This window comes from Podarcis erhardii, assembly GCF_964252035.2.
Source record: "Podarcis erhardii genome assembly, chromosome: 7".
Classification (NCBI taxonomy): Eukaryota; Metazoa; Chordata; class Lepidosauria; order Squamata; family Lacertidae; genus Podarcis; species Podarcis erhardii.
In genome coordinates this window covers 18,667,545-18,693,307 of record NC_138511.1, presented here as the reverse complement: position 1 = coordinate 18,693,307, position 25,763 = coordinate 18,667,545, and the positions used below count along the sequence as shown (strand labels likewise).

The window sequence follows — 25,763 nt, the reverse complement described above, 5'->3', positions numbered from 1 at the left end:
TAGTTTCCGAGTCACCTTCAAAGGTAGCCCCACGTAGAGCGCATTGCAGTAGTCCAAGCGGGAGATAACCAGAGCATGCACCACTCTGGCAAGACAGTCCGCAGGCAGATAGGGTCTCAGCCAGCCCTTGAAAGCTTCCCCTTGCAGAAATGCAGCCCTGTTTCAGTTCATTATAAGCAGGAAAAATAAAGTAAATATGTACAGTCATACCTCAGGTTGAATATGCTTCATGTTGAGCACGTTCGAGTTGCGCTCCGTGGCAACCCAGAAGTAACGGAGTACTTCCAGGTTTCGCCGCTCGCGCGTGTGCAAACACTCAAAATGACATCATGCGCAGAAGCGGCGAAAAGTGACACACGCAGACGTGCCATCACTAGTTACATTTGCTTCTGGATGTGAACAGGGCTCTGGAACGGATCCCGTTCGTATCCAGAGGTACCACTGTATACAAAAGGGCCCAGCTAACTTTATCTCAGAGTAGACCCAATGAAATTTGTTAATTTGACAGGTTATTCCTGTCCTAGGAACCTTTCAGCAAAGCCTTATAAGCCAATGCTAGTCCTACTTAGAGTAGACCCACTAAAGTTAATGCACATGACTAACTTGGGTCCATTCATTTCAATGGGTCTCATCTGAGTAGGAGGGATGCAGCCCACAGCATTTCCTAACTCCTGAGTGTGCGGGGAGCCTACAACCCCTATGAGTCATTCCCACGATCTACTTTTTTCTCTCCTTCCCGGTTGCCTCGACTCCGCGTTACAGCGAGGGAGTCGTGGACTGAAAAGGTGGGCGACTCGTGCTCGCCGCCGCCGCGTGAAAGGCCAGCATCGTGCCAGCCTGCGCGCGTGAATCAGCTTTTGAGAGGAGGGGAGTTTTTCCAAGCACGAAAAGCCAGCTTTAAAAACGGGGTCTCGCTTCCTCCGAGGTCCTGCCACAAGCACGGATCAAGCATTTCAAAGGCGTGAGTCGTGACGGATATTTTCGATTTGCCAGCCGGGGGCGTGGAAGTCTCTTGCTTCCTTTTAGAATTTATTAGACTGAGCTGCTCAAGCTTTTTTTAAAAAAAAGATAAATAAAGGGCGATCCGCTTGATTTTTGACGCCACTCTGCGTGAACACATAAAAGGTTTGCTTATTTTCGTCATTATTCCACAATGCGGTGAGCAGTGCTTCGGTGTGCACGGCGCTCCGTACCCTGAATCGTTTGGGTGCGCGCGTGTGCAAAGCTCCCACTTCCACAGCCACGTGCTGCGTTCAGCAGCGCTTACTCCCAAAGGAGGAAAGCGTGCGTAAAAGGATCGCCGCCTCGGATTCTTTTTTCCTTCCCCGCGCCGCCTCCAGCCATGCTTACCCACGCCTCGTGCCGGTGATTGGAAGGCGAGGCAGCCAGCGGCGGGTACATGCGAGAAGGGGGCGGATCGGTGCCTCCTGGAAGAGGAGGAGCGGCGGCGGCAGTGGAGGGAAGGTCATACCGCTTTATAGAAAGAGGGGAGGAGAAAAGGAACCGCTCCAATTGCCCGCTGTGTCTACTGAACCGGGCGGGGGGTAACGCTCTCGATCAACGCGTTCCGCCTTTGGCGCTTTTTCTGGATTTGCTCTGCCACGCGCGGGCGCGCTTTCTTCTGATTCTTCAAAGCGTTGGAGCAGAGGGCGCCGCGGGGGGGGGGGCGGGGGAGTGAGGCGTGGAGGTGAGAAAGGGAGCCGGGCGCGCAATTGGACACTCCGCGTTCTAAAGAGGCTGCTCGTTACTCAGCGTTCCGAAAGGCTCGGCCGAGCATTCCAATCCGCATCCGGCGCTTCTCTCCTCCTCCTCCTCCTCCTCGCGCTCCGAAAGCTGCAACTGAACGTTCTAAGAACGCTCCCCTTCGACGCGTTCTAAGTGGAGGCGCCGTTCTTTCTTTGCTGAGCGCGCGGTGGAAACAGCCTTTTATTATTTTTTTTCCTCCTTCTCCTTTCGCGACCGCCCCCTCGCACGAGGAATCCGAGCAGCGGTCGTTGCAATTCCGTTTACTCCCCCCCCCCCCGCTCCCTTTTCAGTTCCCCTTCCCTCCTCCTCCCTGAGCCTTTTCTCCCGCAGAGCCCAGCGGCCATGGAGGGAGTCGGCGCGCTGCTGGCCGGCTGCCCCACCGCCGGCCTGGCCGGGGGCCTGGGGGTGACTGTGTGCGCCGCTGCCGGCGGAGTCCTGCTGTACAAAATCGCCCGGAGGTAAGCTGTGCTTTGTTTTAAATGCCTACATGTCCCGTGGAATTGCGATCGAGGCAGTAATACAAAAGATAATATAATATAAAAGATCCGCCGCGCGGATTAAGCTGCCTTCAGGAGGCGAGCATGCTTTGGGAGGCCCAAGCCAGGCAAGCTGGGCGGGGTTGCCGCCTTAAGCCTTCGGAAGGGGAGCGACCATGCTTGAGACTCGCCTCCCTTCGATTTGAACTGCCGGGATCTTCCTGCGGGAGGGCGAGTCTTTCCTCCCGCCTCTTTGCTTCTCTTGTTTCTTTTTGGGAGAGAGGAATATTTTTTTAAATGTCCGGTTTTTTTTTCTTGGAGGGGGAGGTGAAGTCCCGCCCCCTTCCGGAGTCACGAACCGCCTGTAGAGAAGCGTGCCATCCGAACGGGTTTCAATGAATGCCGAGTTAGCTTTATTAAAAAATGACCACAAAAGTTTTACAGTGATGAAAGGCGAAAGATGTCTTTTAATTGAGGCGGAACTGACAACCTACCTATCTTAGTGTTGTCAGCACGGACTGGCAGGTGTCTCTCCACGCCCTACCTGGAGAATCCGTTGGGGATTAAACGTGGGATCTTCTGCGTGCAAGGCAGAGAGATACTCTTACCACTCCGCTCAAGGCCCTCCCCCCAAAACAGAGCAAGATTCTAGTCTTCGTGGTGCTGCATAAAAGCTGCCTTGAGTCAGACCCTTTGTCCGTCTCGCTCAGTATTCTTCTACTGTGATTCCGAGCAGCTTTCTAGGGTTTCAGCCCTTCCTAGCCATACTGATTGTATATTGAAATTTACACGGTCCTGTGTTGCTCAGTGGATTTGGACCCGAGTTGTGATTCAGGGAATCCTGCCCAAATATTGGTTGTTGAGCACAAGAAGTGACCTTACAGTATCCATGTTCTCTCAGCTTTGTTCCATATCCAGTACAGTGTTAGAAACTGTCATATATAAGCTTGGCTGTGCATCTTGAAAGCCTGCTTAAAAGTTGGGTCTAAACCAGCCTTCTGTGGTCCTTGAGATGCTTGGGACTACAACTCACATCATCCCAGCCTGTTGGCGATGCTGGCTGAGGCTGGAGGCAGTCTTGGAAACTCAGATATATAAGCTAATCGCCAAATAGCACCTTAAACTTGGGTGGTGGTCACCACAATGTAATGTCTGGGCACCTTTTTCCAGTGAATTGTTATTTATTAATTTCATTTCTATGCCACTTTATATCTTAAAAAAATTTCAAGGTGGTTTACAAGACATTAAAACATCAAATCAAACAATCCAGACTAAAACAAATTCAAGCTTTAAGGGAAATATTTCAGAGCCTTCTCTAGGTGACATTTTGCTTTCCGCATATTTACTTACCTATGTAATTTATAGAGCTGTCACACAGCAGCAGGACTCTAGGAAGCCAGTGTGGTGTAGTGGTTAGAGTGTCAGACTAGGACCTGGGAGATGAGGTTCAAATCCCTTCTCAGTCATGAAGCTCGCTGGGTGACCTTGGGCCAGTCATAGCCCCTTAACCTACCTCACAGGGCTGTTGTAGGGATTAAGTGAACCATGTACTCCTTGAAGAAAAAGGTGGGGTATAAATGCAGTAAATAAGTTCTTCCAACTTCTTAAAGCAGGTAAGTTGGAGAGGCCAGCAAGATGGTGTTAGCAGTGGCGTAGCGTGGGGGGTGCAGGGGGGGCCGGCCGCACCGGGCGCAACATCTGGGGGTTAGGGAAATCCACGGGTTAGGGGGCGCAAATCCACGGGTTAGGGGGCGCAAATCCATGGGTTAGAGGGCGCAAATTACTTGCCTTGCCCCGGGTGCTGATAACCCACGCTACGCCACTGGGTGTTAGTCGCCAACATGGCATCCAGAGATCTGTCTGCACATGGTCACAATTGGACCTAGCAGCAAAACACACCTGGTGCCTGGCTGATTTCTAACACTGGAGGGTGTCAGGTTGGCAAAAGCCCGGCCCAACCGTTGGATGCTTTGGATACATTTTGCTTCTGTGGATCACTGTGGACATAAGAAACTGCCCAGGTAAACACAAGCTTGCTGATCCCATAAGGACTGCGATTCTCAAACTGTGTGCCTTGAGAAAGAAGTTGATGAGTCTGAAATGAGTATTATGCCCTTGAAAGTTTCCTAAAGAACTTCACGTTATGGGGTGACACACAAATGTTGTAAATAAATAAAACAGTTTAGAGAGTGGCCTGCTTTGAACTCCAGTGAAAGCTGACTTGGTAATTCTGCTGTTTCTGAACTAGATAGGCTTCAGTCAGTCAGTCACTCCCAGTTGCAGAGCTATGGCAAAGTGTCCTTTCTCTCAAGGGTTTTGCTTCTGTATGAGTTGCTGTTCTGGGCTTGCCTTCTTCCAGTCCTAGAATCCCAAGGTGAGAATGTATACAGATGCATGGGGTGGTAGGAGGAAAGTAGAACACTTTCTCACACACACACATCCGTACGTAAGATGTGGTGTAAGATTGAAATGTGCTTTCCAGTTCAATGGAACCAAGTCAGGTTTTGGTTTTTATAGATTGTAGAGTTGGAAGGTGTACCCCAAGGTTCATCTAGGTCAGCCCCTTGCAATGCAGAAATCGCAGCTAAAGAATCCATCCAACCTCTGTTTAAAAGCCTCCATTGAAGGAAAGTCCACCACCTTCCAAGGGAGTCTCTTCTACTGGTTTGCATTCTCTCTGTGTTAAGGTAAAGGGACCCCTGACCATTATGTCCAGTCGTGGCCGACTGGGGTTGCGGCGCTCATCTCGCTTTATTGGCCAAGGGAGCCGGTGTACAGCTTCCGGGTCATGTGGCCAGCATGACTAAACCGCTTCTGGCAAACCAAAGCAGCGCACGGAAACACCATTTACCTTCCCGCCGGAGCAGTACCTATTTATCTACTTGCACTCTGATGTGCTTTCGAACTGCTAGGTTGGCAGGAGCAGGGACCGAGCAATAATGGGAGCTCACCCAGTCACGGGGATTCGAAACACCGACCTTCTGATCGGCAAGTCCTAGGCTCTGTGGTTTAACCGACAGCGCCACCCACGTTCCTCCCTTGACATGTAGTGATCCCTTCTCTCTCTGTGTGGAAACACATTATTTAAAGCCACATCCTCTGCAGTTGCATGTTTCTAATTGAATAAAGTGCCCCCTGAGAACAGTTTGGGTCTGTGCATTTTAAAGATGTTATTGTCATGAACCTGTGTTGGTCCTGTGCTAATTCAGCTGTCATTGCTTCCCATGGTGGAGGTGTCAGCACTCGAGGAAGCTAGTAAATCATAAGATAATAATTATTTCCTCGCGTTCCCAAGGGCCATATTCCCCTTCTGAGGCTCACATCCTAGTATGGCAACTAATGTAATTTCCTCCCCTTCCATCCAGCGGTCTTGTTTCTCTAAACACACCTCTCCTGATCCTCCATCCAGGCAGGCAAAATCAGAGTTCAAGGCCACAATCCAGCCAGGCAAGAACACTTGAGGAGGGTGCAGAGCAAGGCTCATGAGGATTCTGACTTTGGGGAGGGGGGGGGGTCTGAGGACCAGATCATGCGACCTGGAGGGGCCACCCTTTGCATACATGATAGATTACATGCTTTACAACAGCCCTGTACGGTGGGATGGTAGCATAGGTAGGTTGGAGGCTGAAAGGGAGAGCAGTGAATGAGGTTCTTCCTTCCGTCTACTCAAAAGGAGGTCCATTGATTGTTAGCCACGATGGCTGGGCTGTGTGTCCACAGTCAGGGGTAGTGTTTTTGAATGCCAGTTGCTGGAAACTGGAGGGGAGAGGGCTCTTGTGCTAGGGTCCTGCTTTTGCTGGTTTCTCACAGGCATCTGGTTGGCCGCTGTGAGAACATGATGCTGGACTAGCCACCAACCTGGGCTCTCAGAGACTTGCATGGAAATCTCAAAAAATTCCAGCAAAGCAGAGCTTATTTTGTTTTGAGTCTGAAGCAGATGCTGCAGGTGAGCGTTAACATTCCTGTTGTTTGACTAGGGAGAATGATTAGAGGAGGCAGGCAAAATGAGTGAATAGGTTTTTTTCATCCGTTGCAGGCAAAGGATCAGCCTTGAGAATGTCTCTCTGGTGGAATGTGAGGAATGCATTTCGTTTGGGGAGGAGGTCTTGTATAGCCGCTTTTCTCCATTTTCCTCCAGGGGTCATGATGACCGGACACGACCTGAGCAGAACTTGGGAAGAACATTTTAAAATGTCCACTGCCCTTTTAATTTTTTTATTTTTGGCAAGTTAATAACTGCTGTCTTGCACTGCAACAGTGGCCCCCAAAGTTTTAATCCTTAAAATGCACCCCATCCCCGATTTAAAAAAAACAACAACCATTTCTGGAATCATGTTACTCTTGCCTCTTAAATTTGGAAAAATATGTTTCCGTGTATTTCTCCATGAATTGTTATTTTGGACACGCAGAGGTGCAGTGGATACTCTCCTCTGAGTGTAGCTGATTCTGGCAAGGAAAGGTTACCTCCCAACAGCCTTTTCAGGTAGACTAAGACAGTGACAGCCTGATTTCTCCAAGGACCCCCATTGAGCTTCATGGCTCTGCAGTACATTTTCCCTATCCAGGATACGTCTGACCTTGTTACTCTTCATCTACGCTGCCTGCAAGTTAGTAGGGTTTTCATTGAACTTCTATGTTCTGGTCCTTAAATTTTGGCTCCCTGCTTGAGCTTTGTGGCCCAAGCTTCGTAGTTTTGAGTAACTTTGGAATGCCGTTTGTGGGGCAAGCAGCTTTCCCCAGATAAGAGTTTAATGTGTCTTTTATCAGTGCCTTTGCCTTTCTGCAGAGTGTCCTTGAATTGTGATAAAACTCATTGCTTTTCTGGTTATAAAAATGAGTGTGTGTAGCTCTCTGGCTTTTGCATGACTGGAATATAAGCTTACTTTGCAAAGGGAAGCGTTGCATCCCTTAACTGCTCACCTCTGCCTCTTGCATGTGGCCCCCAGAAGGTTACTAACAAGGGAATGTGGCCCTCAGGCTGGAAAAAAGTTTTCCCTTCCTTGTTCTAAGATATGTGGTTTGCTGGGGAGGGGGTGCTGACTTCAGCTTCAAAGAAAAAAGAACGTGAGGCATCAGTCTATCAATGGCTATTGCTTATATTGATGAAATAGAACCTCCATATACAAAGGCAGCATACCTCTGAACCCCATGTGCTGGTAACAGATGGAGGAGTGTAGTAAACGCTATGCAATGCTCTTGAATTTCTTGCCCTCTCCTGGACACAATGCTTGAGCAGACGGATTTGCAGGGCCTGTGATTTGCCTGATAATCTCCATCTTGTTCAGACCAGCCACCCCCTTCTGCGTTTTCTTGATCTAAAACAGCATTGTTTTCGTTCTTAACGCGTCTGTGGCCCCAGACAGAGTAGGATCACGGAAATAGTGCTACGAGATTATCGCTTCTTCGTCTGAGAAAGGCACAAGCTGAGGAAATCTCCACGCTTGTCTGAAATGAAAGGATTGCCATACACCCTTCATTTGAGGAAGCAGAAGGCACAAGAGAGCTGAGTAGGGGCATCTGGAGCCAGAGTGGCTGATAAGGCTTGACCTCGTTGGAAACTCTTGATTTGGCCTGTTTGTTGCTCTCTACTGTTTGTGACGAAGAAAAGCCATTTCTCAGACAGCTTTCATGTAGAATCCAGTAAGATTGGCTACCGCTGTCCTGGATTTTGCTGTTGCGGTGCCTTCTAGATGTTGTCAGACTCCACTTTTGCATCAGCCCAGAGCAGTGTTAGAAACTCAGATATATGAGCTAAGCACCAAATGGCTTCTTAAACCAGGGTTACAGTCAACCAAAATGGAACGCCTAGTTGCCCTTTTTGGGCCAGATGGCTTGAAAGTAATTTTACCCCATGCGACTTTGGGGTTCCTGAAATTCATTCTGATTGTGCAGATAAAATATAATGGATAGAATTCCACAGGATGTGTCTGAAAATAGTCACGCTGCAAGGATCCCCAGGCATGCACCTCCAGGTGGGGGAGACGTCAGGTGCCACCCAGGCATCTGGTAGCCAGGTGCAAAGTGTACTGGGCGAATTTAGATCACCGGACCTGACCATTATCCATTCCGGCTGGAGCTGATGAGCATTGGAGTCCAGCAGTGTACAGTGGTACCTCGGGTTAAGAACTTAATTTGTTCTGGAGGTCCATTCTTAACCTGAAACTGTTCTTAACCTGAAGCACCACTTTAGCTAATGGGGCCTCCTGCTGCCGCTGCACAATTTCTGTTCTCATCCTGAAGCAAAGATCTTAACCCGTGTTTCTGGGTTAGCAGAGTCTGTAGCCTGAAGCGTATGTAACCTGAAGCATCTGTAACCCGAGTTACCATGAATATATAATATTCATTAAGTGCCCTAAGACCCCAATTTAAACACAGTGTTAAAAACAGTTAAAAACAACTTGCGATTGCAAAAATAAGGTGGGTCCTAAAAGTGGACATTACGTGTGTCAAAAGCTCAGGGTTAAGAGGTGTGAATATATACACATATATATACACATACACTTTTAGCCCTTCTTAAAATAAGTTTTAAAAATAGTTTTGGTAAATTAAGTGGATTATTGTTACTGATGCTAAAAGGTGCCCCCTTCTGATAGATTGGTTGCCAGATTCTAAAGAAAGGTTAGGAGAGAGTGTGCAACACACACACACACACACACACACACACACACAGGTGTTCTCTCCTCTGAGTCTCAGGGAGAGGAGGAAGAATACCTCTTCTAAAACAATGCCTGCTGTGGCAAAAAGGGATCCGTTATTTGTGACTCCTGCATTGCTGGGAGTTGGACTAGATGACCCTTGGGATCCCTCCCAACTCTACAATTCTGTGCGCCTTAATGAAAATAGTATGTTAATTAATTCCAAGAAAGAAGGGTTTGTGAGGTCCAAGCCTGCTGGTTGAGGACATGAGCCCAGGCAGGAGGTATGCTTGGCTTGCATTGCAGCAGATGGGTGTCCCAAGCGTTCCTTTGGCCCCTGTTTGCATCAGCTGGGCCTTTGTGCTCTGTGGTGCTTCCGACAGCTGTAGTTCAAAGGAGCCCTTGTGCTGAAGTCATGTGGAAACAGATGGTGGAGAGGTGTGTTGGGTAAGGGGAGCGGAATTCCCATCTCGGGCAGCTGTGCTTGGCGGAATTTGAAGTCTTGTTTTGCCTGGAGTGATACCTGGCACTATATTATTGCTACTACTGTTGTTGTATTTATTTATATCCTGCTTTCCACCCAGATCGGGACTCAAGGCGACTGACGCAGAATAAAACAACATGGAGATGATGATGATAATAATAATGATAATTTTGCACCGCCCTTCATCTGAGGATCACAGGGTGCTTTACAATGTAAAAACACAAAAATATATAACGTAGTAACAAACAAAAACAATACCATCCCATCCTGCACACACAGTTTAAAAGGCCATAGATTGTTTAATTAGCCAAAGGCCTAGGAGAAAAGGAATGTTTTTTGCCTGGCGGCTGAAGAAACATAGTGAAGATGCTTTGGGGAATACCTTGGCCGCTGACACACTTAGGGTGGGAGCAACTAGATGGCAGCTTTTTAGAAAATGTAATATGCTTTAAACACAAGATTATGAACTGACCTGGACCCTGCAATCATAATCTGAGGCTTCTCTTCATGAGAGGTCAAAACAGAAAGCTAGAAGAATATAAAAGATAAAAGTAATTGATCTCTAATAAAATTTTTAAAATATATAAAGAAAATAAATCTATTAAAATACAATGAAAACAGCACAGCACTATTAAAAGCCCTTTCCTTTAAAACCAGTCAATTCCCAAAGGCCTTTCGGAATGAGACAGTCTTCACCTGCCAGTCGAAGGACAACAAGGAGGGAGCCAGTCAAGCTTCTCCAGGAAGGGAGTTCCAGAGTCTGGGAGCAGCCACCGAGAAGGCCCTTTTCCACATCTACACCAAGTTTGCCCATAAGGGTGGTGGTACTGAAGGTCACACAGCCCAGGCAGGTTCATATGGGAGAATATGGTCTCCTGAGAGACTGGGCCTAAACTGTGTTGGGCTTTATAAGTCATTAGCAGCACTTTGAGTTTATAGAGAGGAAAGCTGTGCTCATGCAATAACTAACTGGCATTTGGGTCACCCATAATTTTTATTTTTATTTTGCACAGCATGGCTCTTCATATGCACAGACTCAAATACAAAACACATGCCCCCTACTTAAACGAGGGGGGAGTAGCTTTCATCCCAGGTCAGGTCTTTGATGGTTAGTTGGTCGTCAGTGGTAGAGTATCTCCTTTGCATGCAGAAAGTCCCTGGGTTCAATCCTTGGCGTCTTCAGGTAGGGGTGGTGAAATCCTTGGGAGTTGCTGCCAGTCAGTGTAGACAGTACAGAGCTTGTCTGACTCCATGTAATACAATTTAATGTACTCCTCTCTGAGATGGCTTGTTCACATGAGCCAAGTCACCCACTTCTGCAGCTGCTGTGAAATAAAAGACCTTTATCATTATTATACACACACACAAGCTAGGCTTCTAAGCGCACTTTTCAAGTACCAAGGCACCATGGCCCGAAGTTTAAAAAAAGAAATCCCATTAAAACATGAAAATATAAATGCACCTAATTAAAAGGAACACTAAAACAGTCCCATCGAAAAATAAACATTCACAGTTAAGATATGCAATTTAAAAATTCCATTATATGTATAACAATCCAAGGTAAAATTATGCAGTATAAAAGTCATTTTGAAACAACACAGCAATTAAAACAGGTTGAGTGAGCAAGGGAATGTCTGTGTGAACAAGCCTGTCTTCAAAAGCCTGTTCTTAGACTTTTGCTTATCTTTTTTAAAAAAAACAAAGCAAATGACTCTCCCTCTGTCCAAAAGGGTTAAGCCCCAACAGCTGCTCATTTTGATGGCAAGTGTTTCATTCCAGTCCACAGACAGGCAATCCTTTTCTATTGAAGTTCTGCTTTTCACTTGTGGCTCTGCACATTTAATGTTTACAGCTGCCCCGTTAAGCTCTCCTCTGGCTTCGGGCAGCAAATTCTTCCCTTCCCAGAAAAATATGATGGGGAAATCCCAGCCATGGGCTCCAGTCCTCCCTGGATTGGACATCTCCGGCTTTTCCATTTTCTGGGTCTCCATCTTATTTTTCCTTTTTGGTGGGAAAGGGAAAAATTTGGTCTGTTGCCTGCTAAAGAGAGGTGGGAGGATCTTGTGGTTGCAGTACTTTCCCAAATTGCTTCTAGGTCAACCTGCAAACGTTTCTGGGGGTATGCCAAGCAACCGCAAGGTGCTTGCTTCGGTAACCCTAGAAGTTGAGGTCTTCTAACTGCTTGCTGATGCTCAAAGGGATGCCCTGTGTTTGCTGTGTACCATGGTGGAGGTTGAAGCAAATTGAGGTTGCCTAGCAACCACAGGACATGACCTTTGAAAGCCTGCAGGAAGTGATTAGAAGGCAGTGTCTTGCGGTTGCTAGGCAACCATTATTATTATTATTATTATTATTATTATTATTATTATTATTATTATTATAAAAAACTTTGATCTCACTTTCTTCCCACGCCAGGCGGGCCTAAAGCAATTCCCGCTGTTAAAAAAGCAAAACATCAACAGCGTACCTTTAAGCAGGAAATAAAAGTTTGTATCTTAACTAAGTCCTACTCAGAGTAGGCCCATTGGAAAATAAGGAACCCAAGTTAGTCATGCCTCTTAACTTTAAGATGGGTCTACTCTGAGGAGGACTAGCTTTTGGTTAATGGCCATGAGTAACTTTAGGTCTGTTTAAGGAGAATGTAGCTGGGTTTGGCCTAATTTGCATATAAACAAGTGTATAAAAAGAGTATATCAAACCGCGGGTATTATTATATGATTCTCTAAGCCAGGGGTGGGGAATCTCTTTTTTTAAAAAAAAATAATTTTTATTAACCGGCCAATCAAATCAAATCAAATCACATCACATAAATTCTGAATTACAAAGCCGAATTTTAAATTTTGTTGAGGGGACCCATATTTCAAGATCCGAAGGGGGATTCTGATCATCTTCTTGCTACTGTGTTAATGTCCAAATCAGTCCAAACAAAGTTCATAATTCTATCCAGTCTTATCTTGCTGTTTCCACATCACCTCTTTTTCATATATTTTCTCTTTTTTCTTTATGATCTCTTCTGATAGTCTCCTTAAGCCGATAAACACCAATAATAATCCTGTGTGAATTTTTCCGTTCTTCCAATCCTCAAATCGAGATGGTTTCCATATATCATCGCCTTCATAGATAACAGCGCTCTTTCCATCATTAATTACAGAACTGTCGTTCTTAAGTCCCACTGAGGAGTTTCACCCACAATATAAAAACAGCTCTATTTCTCCTCTCAGACTTAAGTCCTCCGACAGAACTTCCCAATATGGCGACAGCACTTTTAACTGCGTCATTCCAAAGCCCTTATACATTCCACGCTCTTCTCAAAACATGCTTTGGTTCGAAAGTTTATCTCCACACAGCCTTAAATCTGCCAGGGGTGGGGAATCTCAGGCCAAGAAGACTATTGTGGCCCTCCAGGCTGCTCTGACCCGGCCCTCGGGAATCTCTCCAGAACCCTGCTTCATAACTTCCTTGCTATGTTTTTGCCTGCCTGAAATGTGTCACATTGGGCCTCCTCCTCCCAGGGCCCAGTGTGATGTAAACTTTTTTTTGATGCTGTTCCCCACAGGAAGAAACCCACCCACATGACCGTGAATTGCTGGTTCTGCAACCAGGACACCGTGGTTCCGTACGGGAACCGGAACTGTTGGGATTGCCCCAACTGCGAGCAGTACAATGGCTTCCAAGAGGTATGTTTCAGGAGGGGCGCCACGTAAAGCCTCTATGACGAGATGAAATGGCTGGGTTGCCTCCAACTGAGGCCACATTCACATCATGTGTTCAAAGCGCTATGATACCACTTTAAACCGTCATGGCTCCCCACCCCCAATTTTTTAATATAGTTTGTTAAATGTGCTGAGAGCAGTTAGGTCTCCTGTTCCCCTCATGGAGCTACAATTCCCAGCATTCTGGGAATTATAACTGTGAGGAAAATAGGGTCTCTTAAGCACCCTTAACAAACGGCAGTTCCCAGGATTTTTTGCCTAGGGGGGCATGACTGTTAAAGTGCAGTAATAGTGCTTTAAATATATGGTGTGAATGTGGCCTAAGTTCTGCTCCAGAGTAGACCCATGGAAATTAATGGCCCTAAGTTAGTCGTGGTCATTGCTTTCAATGGGTATGCTCTTGGGTGGGGCTAGCCTTGGGTACAAACCCGGTGCCAACCCATGTGCATATATGTCTGTTCGATATTGGTGTGTATCAATTTATGAATCCCCTTTTACGTATATCTATCTATCATCTATCTATCTATCATCTATCTATCTATCTTAATTTCATTACATTTATATCCCACCTTTTTTCTCCTGAGAGGAGCTCAAGGTGGTGCACACACACTTCTCCCCATCTCTTGTTTCATCCTCACAGCATCCCTGTGAGGTAGGCAAGGCTGACGGGTAACGACTGGCACTGAAGATACGCAATACAGTTTGAACACCTTAAGGCAAGAGACCTTTTCACGCAGCTGGAAAAGCTTGTCAAAGCAAAAATGTAATTGGGTTGTTTCTGGGAAGTACAGATTGTGGCTGCCTGCTGTATTGCAGCAGGGCTGCTGTTCCACAGAACAGGGGCAACCACAACAAAGGCCCTGCTTCTGAGTTGTTAGGGTGTGGGCTTCTGATTTTTTGGGTGTATGTCCCCGTTGGTAGAATTTACTGGCAGAGGTCGAGGGTGGGAGCTTAAAAGCAAAAGTTGGTGTAACGAATGAACCACCTTTAGGATTGAAGGGAGGAGATATTTTTGCGGTGTGGAACATTAAGGTAAGTGGGGTAGATTTGGAGTGAGCATTGAATGAGAATCAGATGGCACTGGGCATAGTAGGTAACTTAACAGCTTCAGACCAGTTTACCTGTGAGTTCACCTGACCCCACCCATCCTTTAGCGTGGCAACACCCACACTTTGGAACTCCCTGCCTATTGAAACCAGGGAGGCGCCTTCACTGCACTCTTTTAGGTGCCTGCTAAAATGGTTTTTGTTTAGGCCAGCCTACCCAGACATGATTTTACCTTCCTAAAATCTGGATTTTAGGTTATTGTTGATTTTAATTATTAATTATTGTTCTTTATTGGATTTATATATCTCCCTATACCCGGGGGTCTCAGGGTAGTTTAAAGAATAAAACCAAGATATAAAACCACAAAATACATTATAAAAATAAAACAACAACCCAATAGCCCCTCCCCACAAAAAAAACCCCAACACATTTTAAAAGGGCATAGGGTGTAAATCAGATCAACAAAGGGCCTGGTTAAAAAGCAATGTTTTTGCCTGGTGCCTAAAGGTGTATAATGAAGGCGCCAGGCGAACTTCCCAGGGAAGAGCATTCCACAGACGGGAAGCCACTGCCAAGAAGGCCCATTCTCGTGTTGCCACACTCTGGACCTCTCAAGGAGGAGGCACAAGATAATTATTTTTGAAGATTTTAAATAGTTGCTTTTGATGGATCATTTCATTGTGTTTTTCATTTTGTAAACCACTTTTAATCTCTCTGGGTGTGTTTTTTTACAATCAAGAGGAATAATACTGTATACTTTTTATGAAATAAAACCCATCCGTACTTCACACTTTACTGTAAATTGGTTCCTCGAATAAACTCTGGTACAATTTTTATCAATCTTCCATACAAGAGAAGCGGACTGTTGCCCTCTCACTCAGTTCTGCCTTAATTGGATCTCGCCAGTTTTCCCAGAGGTCCTCCGGTTGGCGAGACTCATGAAACCAAATGCCCCAGTTACTCTTATGAATTGACTTTGAAAGATCCCTACTGGATCATCAGATCAGAAGGCCCATCTAGTCCAGCATCCTCAAAGTGGCTAACCAGGTGCCTATGGAAAGCCCATAAGCGGTGCAGTGGTGCACTCCCCACTTGAAGAAGAAGAAGAGGAGGAGTTTGGATTTGATATCCCGCCTTTCACTCCCTTTAAGGAGTCTCAAAGCGGCTAACATTCTCCTTTCCCTTCCTCCCCCACAACAAACACTCTGTGAGGTGAGTGGGGCTGAGAGATTTCAAAGAAGTGTGACTGGCCCAAGGTCACCCAGCAGCTGCATTTGGCGGAGCGGAGATGCGAACCCGGTTCCCCAGAATACGAGTCTATCACTCTTAACCACTACACCACACTGGCTGTGAGAACCACAGCAACTGGTTTTCAGAAGCCCTGGAGGGTAGTACACAGCTGTCATGGCAAGTAACCACCAATAACCCTAGCAATGAGAGTTGCTAGGACTTTAATTAAGGTTTGTTTTGTGTCATACCACTTGTGGGTTTTCCAAACCACAAGCCTGGGTTTGGCCGTGATGCTAAGCCCAACTGTTTCTTGGCTCACACCAGCAAGAGGAGCAAAGAAGAAGGGCGGGTTATAAACTTAAAACAATAATTTGAAATGATAATAAATAACTTCCCAGGGTTGCTTTAGTTGGCCCTTAAAAATTAAGAGTATCTCAGGGTGCAAATAAATCTATGGATTTTGCCTCCATTCGGCAGCCATTTGTTACCTATGTGGCTGGCCAATCATGGGAATGACAAGTCCCAATGAAAAACAGCTTTGTTTTGTATTCATAATATTTTGTATTCTTTTTTTTAAAAAAAAACCCCATTATTTTTACTGATTTTCCCATTTTTAATCCAATTATACAGATTTCTGGGTCATTTTAAGAGCTTGGTGCCCATGGGAAGGTCCTTAACGGTAGGACCAGGGGGAAACTCTGGCCCTCCAGATGTTGTTGGGGCTGGAGTTCCATTTGACAACAGCGAGAAACAGTATCTTCGTCTCAGTATTGTGGAATGCTCTGCCAGTAGAGATTCAGCGGGTGCCTTCTGTCACAACTTTTAAATGCCTGCCGAAAACTTATATTCCATTAGGCTTATGCAGACAGTTAAGAATGCATCTTTCCATTGTAGGTAGCTGGTTTCTGATTTTAACTCTTTAATATGTTTTTTTATTGTATGGTAGCCCACAAAAGGGCCTTCTCTGTGGCAGCCCCTAAACTGTGGAGCTCCCTCCCCACAGAGGAGCATTTGTCATTATACAGCTTTTGACATTTGAGGTGTACATTTTTAGGACCCGCCTTATTTCTTTAACTGTTAAGTTGTTTTAAAGTGTTTGTAATATTGTGCTCTAATGTTGTGTGTTAATGTAACTTGCCCTGAAACCACAGGCTGCAGGTAATAAAAATTAAAACAGTGTACGATTGTTGTGAACTGCTCCGATTTAAAAAAAAATATGAATAGCTGTATATAGATATTTTTATGAATAAATAAAATTAAAATGTAGAGCAGCAGGAAGGAGACTGGAGTAACCATTGCCTCCCCTTTTGACCCCTCTTGGCAGAATGGAGATTACAACAAGCCGATCCCAGCTCAGTACATGGAGCACCTGAACCACGTTGTCTCTGGGGCCGGCGCCTTCTACGACCCCACCAAGCCCCAGCAGTGGGTGAGCAGCCAGGTCCTTCTCTGTAGGAAGTGCAACAACCATCAGACCATGAAGATTAAGCAGCTGGCGTCCTTCACTCCCCGGGAGGAGGTATGAACTGATCTCGGGACTCAGAGCAGCCCTTCATTTTAAGGTTCTGGTACTTAACCTTCCCTAAGGCCATAAACCCACAGAAGTAGAAGCTCGACCCAGGAAACAAATGCGACCCTCTGGATCTTAGGAAACGAACCTTTTGTGGTTGTTTACATCGTTCTATTTCATGTACACACCATACTTTTAAATGTATACATTTCACGTCCCCACCAAAAATTGTGGGAGCTGTAGTTTGTGTGTGATTTCTTTCATGGAAAACTTACAAGGGAGGTATGAGGAGGTCCAAGACACAAGATAATGAAACGAAGTAATTTTGAATTTATATACTTTTTTCTCTTTTTTCAATTCAGCGACCAATTGAAATAAAGAGGAAACAACATAATTGCATTAAAATTACACACAAAAGGATGCAGCTTTACATTGCTGCATTCACACTCCCTCGGAAAAATAATTATTATTGATAATTGGGGTGGAGGTAGAAACATGACCTTTCCTTGCTTTTCCTTTTTCCTAAGGATTTGCTTTGTTAAGAACTATCAAGATGTTGTCCTCAGTATCTTACAGTATTCTTACTTGAAGTTGGAAAGTTGCTAAGAAGACCAAAGAGTAGCCCATTTCATAGGAGGCTTTTGAATATTGTTATCATTTTGTCTAAAATGAATTTTAGTTTATGAATCTAAACTCTGACTGCATACATCTGCACCATACATTTCGAGCTTCCCCCACCAAAAAAACCATAAAATATTAGGGAATGTGTTCTTCCTGTCACAGCTGCAACCCTCCCAGGACTCTTGGGAAGGGGGGGGGGGAGCCATGTTCTTTAAATGCATGATGTGTATACAGCCACAGTCTGAATTTGCAATGCCCTGCAAGTGTCTTCTGCTGCTGCCTTGTCCATCCTACCCCCTTTGTCTCTATTACCTTTCCCCGCCCCCCGCCCCCCCGCCAGTAAACTCCAGGTGGTGGCATCTTTGAAAATGCCTGCCCCACTTATTTCAGGTGTCATGGCAACCAGGATAGCAATGGCAAGACACAGGCCGGCTTTCCCCATCCATGACTTAACACAAGAAGCTTTTTGTCTGGTTGGAGGGTGCCTTGAGGGAAAGTGAGCTTGCATAGCTAAGCACATGGGGAACCTTTTCCCCCTTAGTTGAGTTTCTGGGGGACATGTGATTGAGAGGGAACTGAATCTCATGCTGGTAGTTCTTAGGCCATGTTCACACAACACATTTTAAAGCACTATAATAATAATAATAATAATAATAATATTTATTATTTATACCCCGCCCATCTGGCTGGGTTTCCCCAGCCACTCTGGGCGGCTTCCAACCGAATATTAAAAACAATACAGCATCAGACATTAAAAACTTCCCTAAACAGGGCCGCCTTCATTTGTCTTTTAAAAGTAAAATAGTTGTTTATTTTCTTGATATCTGCTGGGAGGGCATTCCATAGGGTAGGCGCCACTACCACTTTAAACAGCTGTAGTTTCCCCCAAAGAATCTATTTGTTAAGGGAGTTGAGAGTTGTTAGGAGACCCCCGTTCCCCTCACAGAGCAAAAATTCCCAGAGTTCCTCGGGAAGAGGGTTTTATGGTTAAGCCATTCTGGGAATTGTCCCTCTGGGAGGGGAATAGGAGTCTCTTAACAGCGCTCGAAACTCTTTAACAAGCAACTGTTCCCATAATTCTTTGGGAGAAACCATGGCTGTTTCAAGTGGTATCATAATGCTTTAAATAAGTGGTCTTAATGGCGTCATGCTTATAACTTGGTAGAATGTTGCTCCCTGTGTTGTATACAGTAAGAACCAGCAGAAAAATATTGAACCATCAGTGAAATTTAAAATGCCCAGGACAGTGGTTCACAAACTTTTCGTCTGGGCCACACTTTCAGAATAAAAATTTGCTCGTACCACCCTGATTTTTTTTTTTTATTGATAAGAAATGCATTGGAAAACAAAAAGAAAAAACTCCTAGCACTGATTGATTTATAACATGGAACACAACTACTTCATAACATGACCGTGGGACATCCAGAAAATATAAATCAATGCAGCTACATAAGAATATGGATTATTCCCAAAATATAATTATAAACGAGCCTCTTACATATGTATCATAATAATGTATACATGAAATTCATACTTATTTAGTCATGTTCTGGATCACAACTAGGAATGTCCTCAAGTTTCACTTGATACTCTTGCTTTCTTCTTGAAAAGATAGCTGTCCCTTTTCTGCAAGAAAATAATATTTTTATATTATACCATACTTCACTACACTGAAATGTTCATAAATTTCCTTGAGTGTCTTTGAATCTCCCTGCCACACCAATGTGGTGCGCCACACCTTTTGAGAACCACTGGCCTAGGAGTTTTAAAAGCCTGAGAGGGTGAGGATGAAGGCTTTTTTTTCCCAGTCGGAACTCACCAGAACTCAGTTCCAGCACCTCCCAGGTGGGCGCCATTGCCATTACAGTGGTACCTCGGGTTAGGAACTTAATTCGTTCTGGAGGTCTGTTCTTAACCTGAAACTGTTCTTAACCTGAGGTACCACTTTAGCTAATGGGGCCACCGCGCCGCTGGAGCACAATTTCTGTTCTCATCCTGTAGCAAAGTTCTTAACCCGAGGTACTATTTTTGGGTTAGTGGAGTCTGTAACCTGAAGTGCCTGTAACCTGAGGTACCACTGTATAAGAGAACAAGGGATGCGTTCATGGTGAGTTCCGGCACCTCTTGTTCTAGAAAAACAGCACTGGTGAGGATGTTTTCTCTCTTCTGCTTCGTCTCTAACAATGAGGTAGCAGAGATACTCATGAAACGGGAGCATGTGTCTGGTGCTCTTTTTTCTGGTGGGGATTGAAGCCGGAAGTGTCTCGGCATGCAGAGCGCCTCCTCTCCCAGCTAAGCTTCTGCTCCTCCTTCCGGGCAGGGCAAGTACGACGAGGAGATTGAGGTTTACAAGCATCACCTGGAGCAGACCTACAAGCTCTGCCGCCCTTGCCAGGCCGCAGTGGAGTACTACATCAAGCACCAGAACCGGCAGCTCCGCGCCCTGCTGCTTCGGCACCACTTCAGCCACCGGAAGACAGACAAGACCTACATGCAGGTGAGGGAGAAGGAACAGGAAGGAACAGCTGTTGATTGGGGGTGGGCGGGGCATAGCACTTGGGCAGGAAGTGACAGCCGTTCATTGGGCAGGGCATCATGTTTGGATGGGCTGTGGGAGCAAGAAGAGGATGGACACACAGCGATGGTGGAATCTGAATCATGCATTTTATTTTTAGATTGTCATATATTTTCTCTTAAGTAGGGCTTTCCGATCCAGCACGCTTTTCTCATTCTCTTGTTTCTTTACACCAGGCCTTCTCACTTCTCTCTATTTTTCTGCCACTGAATTTTTTCTTGTGCTTATTTTGCCACCCATGTGAAAATTGGACCAAGGGCTGCATGAAATTAGGTGTGATGCTGCAAGTTGCCATCCATTACGCTACATCACAGTTTAGTGTCATATCTGACCTGTTTCCTATGCTATGCCACAGTTTAGTGTTACATGGGACCTGGGTCATATGCTACATAAGCCCTTCATGGCCTAGAACCCTCGTACCTACGGGACCTCCTCTCCCGGTATGCCCCACGGAGGACCTTATCCAAAAATAGCAACATCCTAGAGGTCCCGGGCCCTAAGGAAGTCAGATTAGCCTCAACCAGAGCCAGCGCCTTTTCAACACGGGCTCCGGCCTGGTGGAACGCTCTGCCTCATGAGACCAGGGCCCTGCAGGATCTGATTTCTTTCCGCAGGGCCTGTAAGACAGAGTTGTTCCGTCTGGCCTTTGGCTTGGAGTCAGCTTGATCCCCTACCCCTCTTTCCTTTTTCCTTTCTCCTTCTGTGATGGAACTCCTATTTGGGGACTTCCCTGGCTTTTTTCTGGCCCACATAGGACCAGTCTGGATAGTTGGCCTTGGTGAAGATTTGATGTTTTCATCCCCTAAAAGTTTTTGATTCAAGTTACTACTGAAATGAGGCTGCATTTTAATGTTGTACTTTAATCTTAAGTTGTATTTTAATCATTTGTTTTTATACTTGGTGTTAGCCGCCCTGAGCCTGGTCTTGGCTGGGGAGGGCGGGTTATAAATAAAATTTATTATTATTTATTATTATTACATCACAGTTTAGCGTTACATGCAACTTGGGCCACATAACCTTTCCAGTGGTTTAGAAGCCTACCTAGAATGCAAGCATTTCTTGCCTGTTGGCTCAGAAGCTGCCAAGAGAACCAGCTTGATCCCACACAGTTGTGTTCCCTTCCATGGAGGTATAAAGGCGACTCACACAGCCTGCGCTGTTATCTTGTGATTCTGAAGGTTCTTCTCTTCCCCTGCAGAGTTTTTATGCTGCGGCTTCGTCCACCACCACAGCCACAACCACACCAGCCCAAGTGATTGCTCTCCGGTTCCTGGCCTTCCTCAGCTGCGTTGTTCTCGTCACGATGGCCTTGTACGGGTCGGGCAACCCGTTCTCCCCTGAGCATGCAACTCCTCCTGCTCCAGCAAGCCCTGGGCCAGTGAGGAACGACACAGGCTCATCGCCACCAGCAGTGCCACCACCGGGCAACGGCACTCTCCTGGAAGTCCTCAGCTGGCAGGAAGTGATCCGGCTGTTGCCAGAGCAAGTCGTGGAGACTCTGAGAGTGGCTTGGTCTTACGGGAAGAACCACCAGATTGCGGTGGTCGTCCTTGGTCTTCTGACGTGCTCCTTAGCCATGCTGCTGGCGGGACGAATTAGGTAAGGGGGATTTTGGCTTGGGTTTTAAATCATTTTATTCATGGCATTTATGTACTACTTAATTATAAATTATACATTTTATGAAATAAGATTCCCAGACATGGAGAATGTTGGTGTGTGTTTTAATCTTTTTTTAAAGTTTATGGCCGGTTTTTATCTTTTTAATATTTTCAAATTGTTGTCTTTACTGATAATTTTACTGCTACTCTTCTCTATTCTCTTTGTAAACCGCTTTGACGGTTTTGTAAGCGGTGTGTTTAAACTTTATGAAATAAATTATTAACGTTTCTAAGCACTGTATGTAGAAGCCATACAGAGAAGAAAGCAGCAATAACAAAATCACCGTAAAACCATAAAATGCTCACCTTTTAAAATTCCTGCTGGAGTCAGACAGTCACATACCTGAAGTTCCTTGTTAACTTTTTAAAAATGGAATCAGGTTTTGTTTTCATCTCTGCATTGCAGCTTATGCAGTCCTTTTTTTACTAGATTTTCTACCGGGCTGTGTGTCTTTGCAGCTGCAGTCAAAACTGACTTTTGCAAAGTTAGTTGGCATGTTAATTACGTTCAAAAGAGGAAACCCATCTGTAAATCAAACACTGGGGATTTAGAAAGCAAAAGAAAGGGGGCTGCTGGTTAAAGGAACCTTTCCCCCACCGTGGGAATTGGGAGACCAGCAACATCTAGGGGCCACAGGTTCCCCACCCCACTTCTAATAGGATTGTGGCCAACACTATACCTACTCAGAGGGGACCCATTGAAATGCATGGACCTTAGCCACAGCCGTTGATTTCAGTGGGTCTTTTGAGTAGGACTAGTGTTGGATACAACCCAGTACCTCCCTGTGAGTGCTTCTGTTCAATATATGTGTGTATTATATGATGTAGTAATTTACATGTTGCCCTTTACATACGTTTCAAGTTGATTTAAACCAAAAACAGCTAAAAAAAAACAGCTTGAGTACGAAACTCAGATATGTACGCTAGGCGCCAAATAGCTCCTTAAACCATGGTTACAGTCGCCAAAGCGGAATGTCTAGTTTCCATTTTGGGGCAAGACGGCTCTGAAGTCTTATTTTTCAAACAATGAACTGACTGTGATTGATTCTCAGTTAAACATCTGGCTAGTTCAGATGGCAACCTTGAGCTAGATTAGGAGCTTTGAGAACTTAAATAAAAGTCCCTTGATCCAGGGACAGCCCACATATATATTGGCCTGTTCCAACCTCATTTTCTTAATGGTGACTGCTCCTGCTCAGGCTGCACATAAAAAGCATTTTGGTTCCAGAAATTCATTCTGATTGTACAGATAAAATATAACTGGTAGAATTCTACAGGATGGGGCATTAATGTGTGAAAACAGTCCAGATCCAATGATCCCCCAGACATGCACCTCCAGATAGTGGAGATTTCAGGCGCCGTCCTGGCACCCAGTCATCTTCAAGTGGTCAAAAGCCAGGTTCAAAATGTGCTTGGCTCTTGGCTAATTTTGAACACTGCATGTGTCTGGAAAGGCTTGTTGAAACAGAAGTGTTACTGTTTCTGGGAAGTACAAATAAGGGGGTGCCTGCTGTATCTCAAAAGAGGTGCTGTTCCACAGATTGGGGCAGCCACCCAGAAGGTCCTGCTGCAAGTTGCTGTGGAGCAGGCCTGAATGGTCTCTCTCCCCTCCTTCTTACTGCATGGTGTGGCCAACAGAGGCTGGTTTTTAACTCCCCCCCCCCCCCCATGTTTCAGGCTTCGCCGGATCGACGCCTTCGCCTCTGTCCTGTGGCTCCTGGTGATGGGCTTCCACTTGGTGGAGCGCTACCTGCAGGCAGACACCCCCAGCTGGCTCGACACAGCCAAGTTCGGCACCACCTCGCTGTGCTGCCTGGTGGGCTTTGCGGCTGCTGTGGCCACCCGGAAACCAACGGGCCAGCGGAGACCCCGGCCCCGAAGGTCAGAGCCAGAACAGTGACTGTCGGGGGCGGGACAAATACCCTGAAAAATCCAAGCCTTCAAATTCACTGCCGCTGGCGCTTCTCTTTTCTCTCCCTTCCTCTCTCTTCCTCCCTGCCCCCTTTTAATTTTGTTTTAGGTTGCTTCCCTCCCCCAACACACTTTCTTCCCTCCTTTCTTATTATACCTTTAAGAAACTGTGAAGCATCTTCCTTCTCCTAGCTGGCTGTAGCACAATTGCAGACCTCTCCCAGTTGCTCCAGTACTCCTTCATCCTCCTCCATCTAAAACCCAGACGCTTCCAAAACAAATCACACTCCGTGAATTGCTCCTCTCTGTGTGAATTATCATATAACACATCGTCCATCTTGGTTTTTGTTTTTGTTTGGCGGTGAAAAGGCTCTCTCTCCCCCCCTTTTTTTTGGTGGTGTGTGTACCACCAGTTATTCACAGTGAGAATCCCCGTGTGTTATCTCAACTTGCTGTCAATGCTGCAGACTAAACCAGTTTGAAATGGGTTTCGCTGTTGCATCTTCCCTCAATACTCCCAAGAATTTTGTGTGCCCATTCATTTTCTTTTTAATTTTTTTGTGAGAATCAGTAGTTGGCAACCTTTTAGAACCGAACCATATTTCCCAGGATTCCTTGTTTGGTTAGGAGCTGTGATGGTTCCAACTTGATTGAAACTGGTTTAAATGTATAGTGTAGGTGTGCTTTAAGGGGTTAGGTCTGCTTACTGTGTGTGTGTGTGTGTGTGTGTGTGTGTGTGTGTGTTTTGGAGTTTCTAATTTTTATACTGACATACATTTTTTTTTATAACAATACTACATAAATAGTGGAGTGGACTTGAAGTGGCTCTAAGCTGGACTCCCCCTGCCTTCCTTATTTTCAGTTGTTTATTCTCTGTTAACAGCATGTTGCTGCTTGTGTCTTTTTAATTTTGGAAATAATGGGGCGTGTTTGACTTAATTAGCAACAGCAAAAAAACACCCTCTTTTGATTTCAGTTCAAGTTGTGTTGTGCTAACCTTTGTTTAATGTATGGCCACTTTAGCCTTTCCCCCCCCCCCAGTCTCCTCCCCCCCCAAATCCCCACCCTTAAGCCTTAGTTCCAGCCATCCTGGGATCCAAAGTGGATCAGGATGCTTGTCGTTCTGTCAAAGATAGTGACACCAGCCACACTCTGATGCTGATTTTTAAAAGGGGAAAGGTCGCAGTGATGTTGGCACCTTCCTGTATGCTGAGCCAGCCGAAATGAGCCAAGAACCCTTCCTTTCTGCTTCTCAGTCCCGTCTATAATGATGCCTGCCAAGAATTCAGTGCTCAAACAATAGGGTGCCCGGCCGAGTCTCTTCCATTCACTGGAAGCCCTATCAGTCTCAGCTCTCCCCCTGCGTCTCTTTATTGAACATATCTCTGCCTTATTTGCTGGTATGGAGTTGTACGTCATTCTTTTTTAAATATATATATTTTTATTTCACAACATTTATACACTGCTTGATTGTAAAAAAATTAAAAGGCTCAAAAAAGTTTACAAAAAGGTAAGAGAGTTAAAACTATTTAAAATGCTCCTATGAAATAATCAATGATAAGCTAAAAACAGATTAAACACCTGTCAGCAATCTATATGTCTAGGTGGGCTTCTCTAAACAGAAACGTGTTTAACAAGTGCTGAACGGGTATTATGTGGCACCTGGAGCAGTGCCAGTTCTACACTGGCATTTTAAAACATAACCTTGCTTTTAAAAAACTATACTTTACAGCACACATCACACACAAACTCCCAGGGGCAGAGTCCCTGTGGCACCCACCCAATCCTAGGGCTTGATCAGCCCTCTGCTGTTTGCCTTTAGCAAGGCTACATCATTGAGCACTCCTGTGACCCTCTGAATTGTCTCTTGGCAGCTTTTCCTGCTAAAGTAGTGATGTTCCTAATCCTGTAAGACAACAAAGAAGGATCACTGTTTATTATCATTGTTATTTGATTTCTTCACTGTAAGGTCCCAGGTGGGGTTAAAACAATTTTTTTTAAAAAAAGAAGAAGATTGAAATTGGTTGAAATTATTTACAGTTGGAAAGATAGTGTGGACCTTAAATATATATTTGTTGCAGCAACTAACAGAACAGAAGTTTTTAATTCTTACAGCAGACTATTTCAGCTTCCTCCTTCCCATCAGTTGCTCTGATA

The 25,763-nt window shown here is 45.4% G+C and overlaps 1 protein-coding gene across 3 annotated transcripts in view; it reads left to right on the top strand.

The window, feature by feature from the left end:
• The first annotated feature begins 1,229 nt into the window (after positions 1-1,229).
• Positions 1,230-25,763, top strand: part of TMEM201 (transmembrane protein 201) — a 44,666-nt gene continuing 20,132 nt past the window's right edge. The window contains exons 1-6 of one of the 3 annotated variants that reach the window (XM_081870990.1): positions 1,230-2,204; positions 12,898-13,018; positions 16,656-16,850; positions 19,783-19,959; positions 21,236-21,636; positions 23,373-23,576. In XM_081870990.1, the coding sequence (XP_081727116.1) occupies positions 2,089-2,204; positions 12,898-13,018; positions 16,656-16,850; positions 19,783-19,959; positions 21,236-21,636; positions 23,373-23,576 (1,214 nt within the window). In that variant the 5' untranslated portion in view covers positions 1,230-2,088. Of the gene's footprint in view, positions 2,205-7,581; positions 7,863-12,897; positions 13,019-13,182; positions 13,771-16,655; positions 16,851-19,782; positions 19,960-21,235; positions 21,637-23,372; positions 23,577-25,763 lie in introns of those variants that run through there. The other 2 variants (XM_081870991.1, XM_081870992.1) reach the window with 2 other exon arrangements.